Source organism: Cervus elaphus, chromosome 1 (assembly GCF_910594005.1).
Source record: "Cervus elaphus chromosome 1, mCerEla1.1, whole genome shotgun sequence".
NCBI classification, from domain to species: domain Eukaryota; kingdom Metazoa; phylum Chordata; class Mammalia; order Artiodactyla; family Cervidae; genus Cervus; species Cervus elaphus.
This window is the reverse complement of record NC_057815.1, coordinates 70,482,177-70,499,040: the sequence shown is the minus strand read 5'-3', so window position 1 is coordinate 70,499,040 and position 16,864 is coordinate 70,482,177. Positions and strand designations below refer to the sequence as shown.

General features: G+C 38.2%; 1 protein-coding gene across 1 annotated transcript in view; it reads left to right on the top strand.

Moving 5' to 3' along the window:
• GDPD4 (glycerophosphodiester phosphodiesterase domain containing 4) overlaps positions 1–16,864 on the top strand; it is a 170,780-nt gene that overhangs the window by 71,986 nt on the left and 81,930 nt on the right. The window contains exons 8-10 of the mRNA XM_043908215.1: positions 365–442; positions 1,231–1,376; positions 1,774–1,856. Coding sequence (XP_043764150.1) covers positions 365–442; positions 1,231–1,376; positions 1,774–1,856 — 307 coding nt within the window. The remainder of the gene's footprint in view (positions 1–364; positions 443–1,230; positions 1,377–1,773; positions 1,857–16,864) is intronic.

The following is a 16,864-nucleotide window of genomic DNA, read 5'->3' as shown; positions in this document are numbered from 1 at the left end:
ATCCCCTGGACACATCTTAGTACTTCAAAACAGTCCCCAATGAAATACCATGGAAACAAGAGTCAAGAGCTGTATATTAAACTATTTTGAGAATGGAGTTGTCTCTCAGCACCCTTACTGAGAAACCAGGAGGACCTTATTCTATGTCTTTTTTTTTTTTTTTTTACTGCTGGTTAAACAAGGAGTGCCTGCTTCCTGACTTGTGTAAGGATGCAAGAAAGAGAAAAACTCGATTGGTAGTGTTGTCATTGAGTGTACACGTGTGTATGTGTATGTGACCAGTAGGTTTTAGGAAATGTTTCTGGGGGCAAGAACTTAAAGGGGACAGTAATGACTCTCTTGTTTTTCATTTCCTGAATTTTAGCTAGAATGAGAAGATACCAGAATACAAGTAGTGAAAGAAGAAGAAACAAGTGGTGTAATATGCTCACAAAGTTGAGAGGTTAGAGCTGGCAGATCTAGATTTGAAAGCAACATAGGTGGTAATTTTAAAATGTACAAATGGGTAAAATCCTCCAAGGTCTAAAATAGTAAGTGTTGGGGAATGGCCAGTGATAACAGGTATTATGGTCAGGCTGTGTGTGTGTGTCTGTGTCTGTGTGTGTATTTAAGAGATGAATGAGGAGAGAGAAGTGTCTACTATTTATTGAGAACCTGTGATGAGTCAACACTGTCATATTAATTACATGAGATACATGTTAGTAGCAAAATAGTTCCATTTTTCAGAATGAGAAAAGTGAAGATCTGAAGAGGTTAAATAACATGTCTAAGTCACAAAATTAGAAAATAGTAGTCTCACTTTGAACTTGGATTTCTTTCAACTAGTATCCCTTTTACTATCCCTCACTGCCTTCAGCACAGGGGCATTTTAGGCTGATCCTTAAGGGCTTGAGGACTTTCTCAGAACCAACCAAACTACTCCTCCTTCTGAGAAGCTATTCCTTAACATTCCCTCTCCTTCTACCTCCTATAAAACTCATTCCCTTGTAAATCTGCATTTGCAATAATTTTGACTTAATAACACTTTTTATTTGAATAGTTCTTTACTTTCAAATCACTGAAAGAATATGGGGATATGACAGAAATTGAGAGTAAATCAGTGAGTCCACAGATTCAATGAACCCACGCACTAGGTATTTACTGACTGTTGTTTTGGGGATAGTTATTTGCTTGGGATGGTTCTCCATTCCTCTTTTCTTTTTTGTCACTTTCTCCTTCCAACTTTTTCAGTTCTACAAGTGGTTGTTGGATTGCCCTTCCTTCTTATCCTTTTATGTCTCTATGTGGTGCCATTTGGGACTTATTCTCCCTGTGTTCAGGAAAAGGATAAATTAGCACCCAAGCCGACTTTCTTTGGTCATAGAGGTGCAGCCATGGTAGGTCCGAGCATGATGGATGTGGGTGAGTACAGATGTGCTTGGGTGTGGATGAGACAATGTCTCATCAGATCCAGGAGCCCCTGGAGAAGTAAAGAGTTTGGCTTGAGATGACAGGAATAAGGAGTTAAATGTAGAGGTTGGACTTGAACCCAGGTCACCTAATTCTCAGTCTTTTTTCTCTTTATTGTGCCCAGTGACATTGCCTCAGATGAGCCAAGTCCCCAAATGAGGTTCGGTAGAGTAGAATGTAGGCAGATTCTTTGAAGAAAGAGCCAAGGGAACCAAACTCTGCTTCCTGAAAGTCTTTTCATTACTGGGTCCCCTCCCTACCCTACAAGGGATGTTGGCAGAAAAGACTGTGAGATTAAAGGCCTGATGTCCTTTTCTTACACAGCTGGGACCTGAGAATACCATAATGTCCTTTGAGAAAGCTGTTGAACACGGGGCCGATGGACTGGAGAGTGATGTGCAAATAAGGTAGGAAAGAAGGGAGGGGCCAGGGTGGGAGGAGAAAAGACCAATGCCATGGACGACTCCAGCCTGGCCCAGGCTGTAGAACCCCAAGCCCCTGGGGGTTTCTCCCATGTTCACATGGGACATCTGCACATGACACGCATACATGAACCACTTCTCCTTTACAAACCACATATCTGCAACCCCTGCATTCTCAATCACAGGCTCATAGATCACGCTTTATAGTCTCCACACATAGCTCAAGTTTGTACCCCCTACAAACATGCTTATAACTCATTCCAATGCCCTCCCTTAGCAATCTATTTAATTAACATTCCCTGGGTACCTACCACATTCCTATTATATCCTTCTTCTGAGTGCTGGGGAGAGGCAGATGAGTGAAATATGTCCTGCCTAAGAGCTGTTCCCAACCAGTGAAGGAGATAGGGCATGTTTACAAATAAACACAGTACAGGACCGTGTGTGGTGAGGGCCTTCCAGAAAAGAGTAAGGCAAATGCAGTGGAACCTGAGTGGAGGAGGATGAGTCCCCCTCCTACTCTGTGAAAAATTATCTTTGTGCTCAGAACTATGTTTGTGTTGAGCCCTGAAGGAAAAATAGTATTTTCGCAAGCAGAGATGGGGAATCTTGGCAGAGGCAATAGCTTAGCCAAAGGCATCCCAATGAGAAATAACAAATTTGTGGATCAGTGTGCTAGTCTATATGAATGCCAAGTGTAATTCACTTCGGGGACATGAGAGGGCTATGTGAGGGAGAGGTGTAGTTGCAAGACTTACTGAGACTGGATCACGGAGATCCCTAAATGTGTAATGAGCACCCATGCTAGGTTTTAAAGAAAGAACAGTTTATTGTTTTAGAAAGACTCATCTGATAATTGGTGAGAGAGAATTGTGAGGGAGATGGGCAGTAGGCTTTAGCGTTGTCCAAGGGAAAATGAAGACTTGTATCATAGGAAGACTTGGATCACAGCAGGGACAAGGAGAAAAAGACATGCTTTTTTGTAGAATGTATGTGCTTGGGCAGCCGGAAATACAGATGAACTGTTGGATGGCTGTATTAGTGAATATGGCGTTTACTACTCCCTTCCCGCTTCCCTGGTGGCTCAGACAGTAAAAAATCTGCCTGCAGTGTGGGAGACCCGGGTTTGATCCCTGGGTCAGCAATATCCCCTGGAGAAGGGAATGGCAAGCCTCTCAAGTATTCCTTCCTGGAGAATTTCCTGGACAGAGGAGCCTGGTGGGCTACAGTCCATGGGGTCACAAAGAGTCAGACACAACTGAGCTACTAACACACACACACACACACCCCCTTCCCAGCCTTCAGTGAGCCAAACAGGAAAGAAATGAACATCTTATTTCACAATGGAGAACTGTGGTTTGAACCTGAATTCAAAGAAAAGAAATGTATTGCTGAGGATATAAGGCTAGAATGTACATGATAACGCCAGGATTAGAACTAGATTTCCTGATCCCAGACTAGGGTTCTTGACATTACCTAACAGTGGTGTTACTCAGCTGTTTCTTGCAGGATATTTTAAGCAGAATTGAAACTGGATGTTCTTTCAGAGCTTCTGGGCTCGTTGTGCAAGTGCCTAGAGGTCATGGCCTAATGTGGTCATGATGCTAAGCCAATGAGCTCCTGGCACATTGTCTTTCTCTCTTATCTTACCTGTGACTTCAACTTCAGTGTAGATGACCCTTCCAGCCCTTCAGTTTCTCTGTGTCTCGATGTCTTCATTTCCCATTACCACCTCCTCCACATACCTCCACATTGGTGGCCATAATCTAGACTTCATCACTAATAAAAATTGCTTATCAGCCATAGTCTAGCCAGAACAGGAATACCACAGCAGTAACTAGAACAAGAAAATGTAATATCAAGAATTACTGAGTAGTAAAATGGGGAAACAGTGGAAATAGCAAGAGACTTTATTTCAGAAGTTAACAACTTCTAAAACTTTATTTTTGGAATAAACAACTTCTAAGAAGAACATAACAACTTCTAAGACTTTATTTTAGAAGTTAACAACTTCTAAAACTTCTGGGGAGGGGGGGGCTCCAGAATCACTGCAGATGGTAATGCAGTCATGAAATTAAAGGATGCTTACTCCTTGGAAGGAAAGTTATGACCAACCTAGACAGCATATTAGAAAGCAGAGACATAACTTTGCCAACAAAGGTCCATCTAGTCAAGGCCATGGTTTTTCCAGTTGTCATGTATGGATGTGAGAGTTGGACCATAAAGAAAGCTGAGCGCCAAAGAATTGATGCTTTTGAACTGTGGTGTTGGAGAAGACTCTTGAGAGTCCTTTGAACTGCAAGGAGATCCAACCAATTCATCCTAAAGGAGATCAGTCCTGGGTGTTCATTGGAAGGTCTGATGTTGAAGCTGGAACTCCAATACTTTGGCCACCTGATGCGAAGAGCTGACTCATTGGAAAAGACCCTCATGCTGAGAAAGCTCGAGGGCAGGAGGAGAAGGGGACAACAGAGGATGAGATGGTTGGATGGCATCACCGACTCAATGGACATGAGTTTGGGTGGACTCCAGGAGTTGGTGTTGGACAGGGAGGCCTGGCGTGCTGCAGCTCATGGGGTCGCAAAGAGTTGGACATGACTGAGCAACTGAACTGAACTGAAAATGTTGTTAACTTCTAAAAGAGGAACACAGGACTGTGGAAATGCACAAACAGCAGCTACTAGAACTTCAGCACATTCCACCCTGTTCTTTCCAAGAATTAGAAATACATAAAAAAAAAAAAAAGTTTAAAACTGGACAAAATTCACAAAGCATCTAACAGAGGACTCTGAAAGGTGGAGAATTGGAGGTGGACTGGCTGGGTTCATAATACTGAAGGAACTTCTTAGTAGGGAGCAAGTTTCCTGTTGGTTGTTTTGGTTTTTTCCTCATATACCCTGACATGAGCTCTGAAGAGACCTGCACAGAAACACCTACAGCTGCAGAGGGGGAAAAAAATCTGCTTTTTCTAGCCAGAGAATTTGCAGTAGGATTGTCCAGAAGGCTCTAAATGTTTTGACCATACCAGTCCTACTCAGGGGAACACACACAAAAGCCACTCCCCTTCCTCTCACAGCTTGAGGCTGTGGCCCTGCAGGATATGATCAAATCCCTGTAACGATTTCCGCCCTGGTATAAGAAGTAGTACCCCTCTCCTTTCTCTGCCTACTTAAGAGTGAAGTACTGAGAGAAGTTTTCTAGAGAAAGTGACTTTTTTGTGCTAAAATATATTTGACATAACACTTATCATTTTAACCATTTTTAAAGAAAATTTTGTTAGCGTATAGTTGATTTACAATATTGTGTTAATTTTGTACAGAAAAGTGAATCTGTTATACATATATCTACTCTTTTTGTTATTGTTTAGTTACTATGTGGTGTCTGAATCTTTTGTGGCCCCATGGACTATAAGCCACCAGGTACCTCTGTCCATGGAATTTCCCAGGCAAGTACTGGAGTTGGTTGCCATTTCCTTCTCTAGGGTATCTTCCTGACCCAGGGATCAAACCTGCATCTCTTGCATTGCAGGCAGATTCTATACCACTGAGCCACTGGGGAAGCCCAGTCTACTTGTTTTACTACTATCGCCACCATTCATGTCTAGAACTTCTTCATCTTCTCAAACTGAAGCTCTGTACCTATTAAATAATAACATAATCTGTATAGCATACAAAATCTGTTTTGATCAGCTGTTTGTGTTACTTGTAAGGCTTCCAGTCAATAGTAGACTATTAGTAGTTAAGATTTTGGGAGTTAAAAGTTATGTATGAATTTTTGACTGTGCCCATAACACCCCATTGTTCAAGGGTCAACTGTAGTAAAAAAAAAAAAAACAACAAACCACTCTCTATGAAAAATGTTCAAATAACCAATAGAAAGCCAAAATGAGAAAACAGGGGAACAAAGTTGGAGCAACCAAACATCAAACTAGTATCAAAGTGGCAGACTTAAATCATAACATACCAACAAATATAATAAATATAAATACTCTAAATATACAAATTAAAAGACATATACTGGTAGACTATATATATTAAAACATAATGCATTAAATACATATAATACGTAAACTATATGCTGTGTACAATAAATTCACCTCAAATATAATGATATAGACAGACTTTTCCCAAAAAACTGGCTTAAAACTCAACATCCAAAAACTAAGATCCTGGCATCTGGTCCCGTCACTTCATGGCAAATAGATGGGGAAAAAGTGGAAACAGTGACAGATTTTATTTTCTTGGGCTCCTAAATCACTGCAGATGGTAATTGCAGCCACGAAATTAAAATTACTTGCTCCTTGAAAGAAAACCTATCATAAAACAAGACAGCATCTTAAAAAGCAGAGACATCACTTTGCCAACAAAGGTCTGTATGGTCAAAGCTATGGTTTTTCCAGTAGTCATGTACGGATGTGAGAGTTGGACCATAAAGAAGGCTGAGTGCCAAAGAACTGATGCTTTTGAACTATGGTTCTGGAGAAGACCCTTGAGAGTCCCTTGGATAGCAGGGAGATCAAACCAGTCAATCCTAAAGGAAGCCAGTCCTGAATGTTCATTGGAAGGACTGATGCTGAAGCTGAAGCCCCGATAACCACCTGACCACCTGATGCAAAGAGCTGACTCATTGGAAAAGACCTGATGCTGGTAAAGATTGAGGACATGAGGAGAAGGGGATGACAGAGGACAAGATGGCTGGATGACATCCACAACTTCATGGACTTGAGTTTGAGCAAACTCCAGGAGATAGTGAAGGACAGGGAAACCTGACATGCTGCAGTCCATGGGGTTGCAAAGAGTCAGACACAACTTAGCAACTGAACAACAACAAATAGGTTAAACTAAAAGGATGGAAGAATGTACAAATAAAGGATGGGATAGTTATATTAATATTAGACAAAGTAAACTTCAGAGCAGAGAAAATCACAAGAAGCAAACAACATTACAGAATGATTAAAGTAAATTCATCAAGAAGACATAACAATTCTGACCCTGTGTGAACCCAAGAATAGAGCTACAATATACATGAAGCAAAAACTGACAAAACTAAAAGGAGAAATAGACAAACCTATAACTATAGTTGAGAATGATGAAACCCTTCTCTTAGTAATTGATGTAAGACTAAACAGAAAACTATTAAATATGCAGAACAACAAGATGATGCTGGACTATGCCATCAGCCTGCAGGATCTAAGTAACACTGGTAGAACACTCAATGCAAGAACAGCAGAAGATATATTGCTTTCCAGTATCCACAAAACATAATATAGACCATATCCTGGGCCAAAAAAAAAAAAGAAAAAACCTCAAAAAATTTAAAAGTACTGAAAACATACAGAATGAGTACTCTGACCACAAAAGAATCACACTAGAAATGAATCACAAAGTTAACAAGAAAATCTCCAAACACTTGGAAACTAAATGAATCTACTTCTAGATAATTCATGATTTAAAGAGAACATCTCTTGTATTTCACATGTGATTTGCAAAAATTTCCTTCCCTTTTACGTTCTCTCATTTTCTTGATGCCATCTGATTTTAACAAAAATGCAAGGCAATTCACTGACCACTGCCTCACACCAAATATATAAAAATTAACTCAAAATGGATCAGTGACATAAATATGAGAGGTAAAAGCTTAGAATTCCCCCATTATACAGAGTGAAGTAAGGCAGAAAGATAAAGACCAAGACAGCATACTAACGCATATATATGGAATTTAGAAAGATGGTAACAATAACCCTATGTGCAAAACAGAAAAAGAGACACAGATGTACAGAACAGAATTTTGGATTCTGTGGGAGAAGGCGAGGGTGGGATGTTTCGAGAGAACAGCATTGAAACATGTAAGAGACAAGTGCTCCGGCCTGGTGCACTAGGAAGACCCAGAGGAATCGGGTGGAGAGGGAGGTGGGAGGGGGGATCGGGATGGGGAATACATGTAAATCCATGGCTGATTCATGTCAATGTATGACAAAAATCACTACAATATTGTAAAGTAATTAGCCTCCAACTAATAAAAATAAATGAAGAAAAAAAAAGCTTAGAATTCTTAGAAGGAAACACAAGGGTAAATCATGACTCTGGATTTGGCGGTGAGTCTTTCTGTATGACACTAAAAGCATGAGCAACAAAAGGAAAACATAGGTGAACTGGACTTCCTCCAAATTAAAACCTTTTGCTCATCAAAAGGCATTACCAATAAAAACAAAAGACAGATTACACAATTAGAGAAAATATTTGCAAATCGTGCATCTGATAAGAATTTGTATTTTTTTTTTAAATTTTAAATGTTTTGGATGGTAATATTCTATTTTATCCTATGACACTATTGCCACAAAATTGGCATTACCATCTTGGCTTCAGCAGGTATAGAAGAAAATGGATTACCATCTTCATTGCTGTAATGTGTTAAGCATTAAGAGCAATGCCAAAGAATGTTCAAACTACCACCCAGTTGCGCTCATTTCACATGCTAGCAAGGTTTCAGCAGTCCATGAATTGGGAACTTCCAGATGTACAAGCTGGGTTTCAGAGAGGCAGAGGAACCAGAGATCAAATTGTCAACATCGGGGCCCCTGAGAACAGTATCTAATTTAATTGTTTCAAGTGGAAAGTATTCTTTTGAGTTTCCATTTTGAAAGCATTTGGATTAAACGAAGAATAAAATACTGATGCCTACAGCAAAAAAGTAAAAAATTTGGGCAAAGGACTTGAATGTATTTCTCTAGAAAAGTTACGCAGGTGACCAAAAGGCACATGGAAAGATACTCAACGAGAGTAGCACTAGAAAAGTACAAACCAAAGCCATTATGAGAAATCACTTCACACTAGTATGACTGTAATTAAAAACATAGAAAATAACAAATGCTAGTATGGAAGTGGAGAAGTTGTAAACCATGTACATTACTGGTGGAAGTGCAAAGTGACATAGTCACTATGGAAAACAACTTCAAATTCCTTAAAAATCTTAATGTGGAATTACTATATGACCTAGCAGTTATACGCCTAGATGTGAGTGTATATTTTTATATACAATGAAAAAGTAGAAACAGATACTCAGATAGATACTTAGATGCCAATGCTTATGGCAGCATTATTCATAATAGCAAAAAGTTGGAAACAACCCAAGGTTCCATCAGCAAGTGAATGAATAAATAAAACATGTGTGTGTGTGTGTGTAATGGAATATTATTCAGCCATAAAAATTAATAAGGTCTGCAACAACAGGGATGTTATAATACAGATGAACCTTGAAAACAACATGCTAAGGTGAAAGTAGCTAGAAATAAAAAGATAAAGTATAATTCTGTGTGTATGAAATATCCAGAATAGGCAAATTCCTAGAGACAGAAAGTAAATTAAAACTACCAGTATTAGAGAAAGGGAGGAATGGTGAGTTACTTCATGGTTACAGAGTTTCTGTTTGTGCTAATAGAAAGTTTTGGAAACAGATAGTGGTGACTTTCCTATAACATTGTGCATGCATGTAGTACCACTGAATTGAACATGAAAAATGGTTTTAATATGGCAACTTTTATGTTTTATATATTTTTCCATAATGAGTATAAGTGAAAAAAAACTAAACAATGGAAGAAAAATAAATAGTACTAGAGAAATTGGACATCAGATACAATAAAAGTGACCCTCAACATAAACCTCATGGTTTAGGGGAGAAAAAAGCACAAAAACTCAAAATTGATTAGGATTTAAATGCAAAATGTAGAATTATAAAATATTTAGAAAACCAAAGAGGGGAAGATCTTTGGGATTTAGGACTGGGCAGAGTATTCTTAGACTTTATACCAAAAGCACTGTCCATGAAATGAAAAACTCATAAATGGGATCCCAAAGTAAAACACGTCTATTCTGTGAAAGAGCTTGTGAGGCGAATAAAAAGAAAAGTATCAGATGAGAAGGCAGTGTTTGTAAAGTGCGCATCTCACAGAAGACGTACGTCTAGGATATAAAGGGAACTGTCCAGCTCAACAGCACAAAAAGTATTCTGAACAATCCAGTTAGAAAATAGACAAAATTAATGGTCAGTCACTTTTCCTAAGAGGATACCTAGATAGCTAACAGGCACATGAAAAGATATTCAACTTTAGTAGATATTAAGAAGATGAAAACTAAAATTAAATCACTACTTACTGATCAGAATGGCTAAGTTTAACAAATAGTGATATCTTCTAATGATGGTAGATAAACTGGATTACTCACACATTACTGGAAGAAATGTAGAATGGTATAGCTGCTCTGATAAGTTTAGCACTTTTTTAAAATACCTAATACGTACTTACCATACATCCCAGAAATTACGCTACTACTAATTTATTCCAGAGGGAGGAAAAATTTGATGTTAATACAAAGACCTTTACATTAATGTTCATAGAAGTTTTATTTATAGTGGGCAACATCTGTACAACCCCATTTTCCTTCAAGAAGTTCAAGAGGTAAATGGTCAAATGTAGTGTGTCCATACCATGGAATAGTATGCAGTCCCTGGGATTCTCCAGGCCAGAATATTGAAGTGGGTAGCCATTCCCTTCTCCTAGGGATCTTCCCAACTCAGGGATCAAACCCAGGTCTCCCACATTGCAGGTGGATTCTTTACCAACCGAGCCACCAAGGAAGCCCAAGAATACTGGAGTGGGATCTTCCTGACCCAGGAATTGAATCGGGGTGTCCAGTCTTGTAGGCAGATTCTTTACCAGCTGAGCTACCAGGGAAGCCCCCGTGGAATACTGCTCAACAATAAAAAAGAATGACCTATTGATACATGCAGCAATTTGGATGAGTCTCATGGGGATTGTGCTGCATGAAAAAAGCCAGTCTCTAAAGGTCACATACTGTATGCTTGCTTTTTTATATAACTTGCAAAATCATAAAATTAAATGATTGAAAATACATCAGTGGTTGCCTGGGATGAACAAGGGGAAAGAACATGGTGTCTGTGGCTATAAATAATAAAAGATTGCTCTCATATCTTTAGGGCTTTTTATATTGACTCTGGTGGTTTTCACTTGAATCTATGTGGTAAAATGAACACATACACATATAAGTACATGTAAAACTAATGAAACCTGAATAAGGTCAGTGATTTTATCAATGTCAGTTTCCTTGTGATATTGTACTATATACAAGATGTTACTGTTGGGGAAATCTCACAGTATTATTTCTTACAAACCCAAGTAAATCTACATATATCTCAAAATAGAAACTTTTAAACAGAAAAGAATGCCATCAGTTTAAAAAAAACAACAGACAATCCAATTCTAAAATTTATATGGAAAGACAGAAGAACTAGGATACCTACCCCAATACTGTCAAAGAATAAAGTTAGAGGAATCACACTATGTGATTTCAAGACATACTGTCTAGCTACATTAATCTGAATGGTGTAGTAATGGAGGAGAATCAGACATGCAAATTAATTGAGCAGGATAGGGAATCCAGAAATAGATTCCAGTACATAAACCCATATGTTTATTTTTTACAAAGGTTAAAGATATATGAAGTAAAGACAGTCTTTCTAATAAATGGAATTGGAACACATGAACTTCCATTATGGGGAGGGAGAGTAGTAGAGAACCTCCTCCTTTAACTCATACCTTACACAGAAATTAGCTCAAAATGAATAATAGATCTAAATGTAAAACTCCAAAACTTTGAGAAGAAACCATAGGGTGAGAAAAAATAAAACCTTGTGAACTTACGTTAGGTGAAGATATGACACTGGAAGCATGAACCATAAAGAAAAACTGTAAAGTTAAGCTTTATAAAAATAAACGTGTCCTTTAAAAAAACCCTGAGAAGAGGATGAAGAAACAAAATACTGGGAGAAAATATTTGCTGACACATATACAACAAAGGACTTATATCCAGAATACAAGAACTCTTTCAACTGAACAGTAAAGAAACAATCCCATTAGAAAGTGGGCAAAACAGAAAGATAAAGAACATTACAGCATACTAACACATATATATGGAATTTAGAAAGATGGTAACGATAACCCTATATGCAAAACAGAAAAAGAGACACAGAAATACAGAACAGACTTTTGAACTCTGTGGGAGAATGTGAGAGTGGGATATTTCAAAAGAACAGCATGTATACTATCTATGGTGAAACAGATCACCAGCCCAGGTGGGATGCATGAGACAAGTGCTCAGGCCTGGTGCACTGGGAAGACCCAGAGGAATCGGGTGGAGAGGGAGGTGGGAGGGGGGATCGGGATGGGGAATATGTGTAAATCTATGGCTGATTCATATCAATGTATGACAAAACCCACTGAAATGTTGTGAAGTAATTAGCCTCCAACTAATAAAAAAAAGATAAAAAAGAAAAAAAAAAAAAAAGAGAATACTAAAAAAAAAAAAAAAGAAAAAAAAAGAAAGTGGGCAAAAGACATAAACAGATGCTTCACCCAAGAAAATATACAGATGGCAGTCAAGCACGTGAAAACATGGTTAACATTATTAGCTACTCAGTTCAGTCGCTAAGTCATGTCTGAATCTTTGTGACCCCATGGACTGCAGCATTCCAGGCTTCCCTGTCCATCACCAACTCCCAGAGCTTGTTCAAATTCATGTCCATCAAGTTGGTGAGGCCATCCAACCATCTCATCCTCTGCTATCCCTTTCTCCTCTCACCTTCAATATTTCCCAGCATCAGGGCCTTTTCCAGTGAGTCAGTCCTTCATATCAGGTGGCCAAATATTGGAGTTTCAGCTTCAGCATCAGTCCTTCCAATGAATATTCAGGACTGATATCCTTTAGGATTAACTGGTTGGATCTCCTTGTAGTCCAACGGACTCTCAAGAGTCTTCTCCAACACCCAAAAAAATAGTCTCTCACTGTTTCCATTGTTTCCCCATCTAGTTGCCATGGAGTGATGGGACCGGATGCCTTGATCTTAGTTTTTTGAATGTTGAGTTTTAAGCCAGCTTTTTCAGTCTCCTCTTTCAGTTTCATCAAGAGGCTCTTTAGTTCCTCTTCACTTTCTGCCATAAGGGTGGTGTCATCTGCATATCTGTTATGGATATTTCTCCTGGCAATCTTGATTCCAGCTTGAGCTTCATCCAACCCAGCATTTCGCACATGTACTCTGCATATAAGTTAAATAAACAGGGTGACAATATACAGCCTTGGCATACTCCTTTCCCAATTTGTAACTAGTCTGTTGCCATGTCCAGTTTTAACTGTTGCTTCTTGACCTGCATACAGGTGGTCTGGTTTTCTCATCTCTTCAAGAATTTTCCCATTTTGTTGTGATCCACACAGTCAAAGGCTTTGGCATAGTCAATGAATCAGATGCTTTTCTGGAACTCTCTTGCTTTTTTGATGATCCAACGGTTGTTGGCAATTTGATCTCCGGTTCCTCTGCCTTTTCTAAATTCAGCATGAACATCTGGAAGTTCGCAGTTCACATACACATTCTCCAAGCCTTGCTTGGAGAATTTTGAGCATTACTTCGCTAGTGTGTGAGATGAATGCAGTTGTGCAATAGTTTGAAAATTCTTTGGCATTGCCTTTCTTTGGGATTGGAGTGAAAACTGATCTTTTCCAGTCCTGTGGCCACTGCTGCATCTTCCAAATTTGCTGGCATATTGAGTGCAGCACTTTCACAGCATCATCTTTTAGGATTTGAAATAGCTTAACTGAATTCCATCACCTCCACTAGCTTTGTTCATTGTGATGCTTCCTAAGGCCCCTTTGACTTCGCATTCCAGGATGTCTGGCTCCAGGTGAGTGATCACAGGATCATGGTTATCTGGGTCATGAAGATCTTTTTTGTGTAGTTCTTCTGTGTATTCTTGCCACCTCTTCTTAGTATCTTCTGCTTCTGTTAGGTCCATAAAGAAAGAAAGTGAAGTTGCTCAGTCGTGTCCAACTCTTTGCAACCCAGTGGATTGTAGCCTACCAGGCTCCTCCATCCATGGAATTTTCCAGGCAAGATTACTGAATTGGTTTGCCATTTCCTTCTCCAGGGGATCTTCCTGACCCAGGGATGGAACCCAGGTCTCCCGCATTGCAGGCAGACACTTTACCTTCTGAGCCATCTGGGAAGCCACTTGATAGGTCCACATCATTAGAGAAAAGCAAATTAAAGCCATCATAATTATAATGGTTGGAAAAAATATTGGCCAGAAAATACTGGCAAGGATGCAGACAGCCGAATGAATTTCATATATATTGTGGAGGAATTTAAAATATTGTAGCCACTCTGAAATATAATTTGGCAATGTCTTATAAAGTTAAACATTTACTTGCCTTACTTTTTTTTACTTTTTTTATTTTTACTTTCTTTATTTTTAATTGTAAGATAATTTCTTTACAGTGTTGTGTTGGTTCCTGCCATACGTCAACATGAATCAGCCATAGGTATATATACGTCCCCTCCCTCTTGAACCACCCTCCCCTCTCCCACCCCATCCCACCTCTCTAGGTTGTCACAGAACACTGGATTTGAGCTCCCTGCATCATATAGCAGATTCCCACTGGCTATCTATTTTACATATTGTAATGTATATTTTTCAGTGCTACTGTCTTAATTTGCCCTACCTTCTCATTCCCTCACTGTGTCCACAAGTCTGTTCTCTAGGTTGGCATCTCTATTGCTGCCTGCAAATAGATTCATCAGTACCATTTTTCTAGATTCCATATATATGCATTAATATATGTTATTTGTTTTTCTGACTTACTTCACTCTGTATAACAGGTTCTAGATTCACCCACCTCATTAGAACAGACTCAAATGCATTCTTTTTTATGGTAGAGTAATATTGCATTGTGGATATATACCACAACTTCTTTATCCATTCATCTGTCAATTTATCTAGGTTGCTTCCTTGTCCTAGCTATTGAGTGTTTGTATATGTGTGTATGTGTACATGGCCAGTGAATTTTAGGAAATGCTTCTAGGGGCAAAAACTTAAAAGGGACAATAATTGAACTCTTTTGTTTTTCATTTCCTATATTTTAGCTAGAATGAGAAGATAACAGATTATAAGTAGTGAAAGAAAAAGAAACAAGAGGTGTAATATGCTCACAAAGTTGAGAGGTTAGAACTGACAGATCTAGATTTGAAAGTGACATGGGTGGTAATTTTAAAATGTACAAACGAAAAAAATCCTCAGAGGTCTAAAATAGTAAGTGTTGGGGAATGGCCAGTGATAACAGCTATTATGGTGTGTGTGTTTAAGAGATAGGTGGGAAGAGAGAAAGAAGTATCTACTATTTAATGAGGACTGTGATGAGTCAACACTGTCCTATCAATTACATGGGATATGTGTGGGTTTTTTTCAGTTATGGTTTTCTCAGGGTAAATGTCCAGTAGTGGGATTGCTGGCTCTTATAGTTTTATTCCTAGTTTTTTAAGGAATCTCCATACTGTTCTCCATAGTGCCTGTATCAGTTTACATTCCCACCAACAGTGCAAGAGGGTTCCCTTTTCTCCACATCCTCTCCAGCATTTATTGTTTGTAGATTTTTTGATGATGGCCATTCTGACCAGTGTGAGGTGAACCTCATTGTAGTTTTGTTTTGCATTTCTCTAATAATGAATGAAATTGAATATCTTTTCATGCGTTTATTAGCCATCTGTATGTCTTCTTTGGAGAAATGTCTTCTGCCCACTTTTTGATTGGGTTGTTTGTTTTTCTGGTATGGAGCTGCATGAGCTGCTTGTATATTTTGGAGATTAATCCTTTGTCAGTTTCACTTGCTATTTTTTTCCCCCATTCTGAGGGTTGTCTTTTCACCTTGTTTATGGTTTCTTTTACTGAACAAGAGCTTTTAAGTTTAATTAGGTCCCACTTGTTTATTTTTCTTTCCATTACTCTAGGAGGTGGGTCATAGAGGATTTTGCTGTGATTTATGTGAAAAAGTGTTCTGCTCATGTTTTCTCTATAAGTCTAACATTTTAAATATCATTTTTTAGAGCTTTTGAAAAATAGTTAATGCTCTTTTTAGTTAATTAAACACTTTAGATGTTTTAAACTGCGGTTTAGAATTTTAAATATTTTCTTTTTTAGGTATTCCAGTAGTCTGATTTCAGTCTTTTCAAAATACTTAAGTAATTCATATAAGTCTAACAATTTAAATGAATTACTATATAGTCTTAAATGTTTTTATATCCTTCAAATCATTTTATAAATATAGTGAGATTTTAATTTATAATCATATTCTGGGTCAGTTTACCTATTTCACATTTTAAATTGGAGTTACAAAGATATCTAGGCCAAGATATAAATTTACCTGAAATACTAAGTGCCCAATGATTTCTTAAGCATAGTACTAATAACAGATATGAAGTTTTAAATTATGTACTTTAAATCTTCATCTTTCCACTTTGAGACATATTTATTCACCTAGAAAACAAACGTCATCTGTGTTGGTTACCCAAGTGAATATATTGTGGTGGCATTTTTTATTTCAATTTTAAATTGTGGCAAAAATAAAAAACTTAAAATATACCATCTTAACCATTTTTAAATGTATGGTTTAGTTGTAACATATATTATTTATCTGGAATTGAGCTGCAGAAGCTGCTTGTATATTTTTGAGATTAATTCTTTGTCAGTTGCTTCGTTTGGAATTTAGAAAGTTGGTAACGATGACCCTATATGCGAGACAATAAAAGAGACACAGATGTAAAGAACAGTCTTTTGGACTCTGTGGGAGAAGGTGAGGGTGGGATGATTTGAGAGAGTAACATTGAAACATGTATGTTATCATATGTGAAATAGATCGCCAGTCCAGGTTCTATGCCATGGGACAGGGTGCTCAGGGCTGGTGCACTGGGATGACCCTGAGGGTTGGGATGGAGAGGGAGGTGGGAGGGGGGTTCAGGATAGGGAACACATGTACACCTATGGCTGATTTATGTCAATGTATGGCAAAAACCACTACAATATTGTAAAGTAATTAGCCTCCAATTAAAATTAATTAATTAATTTTATTTTTTTTTAAATTTAAATAAAAATAAATAAA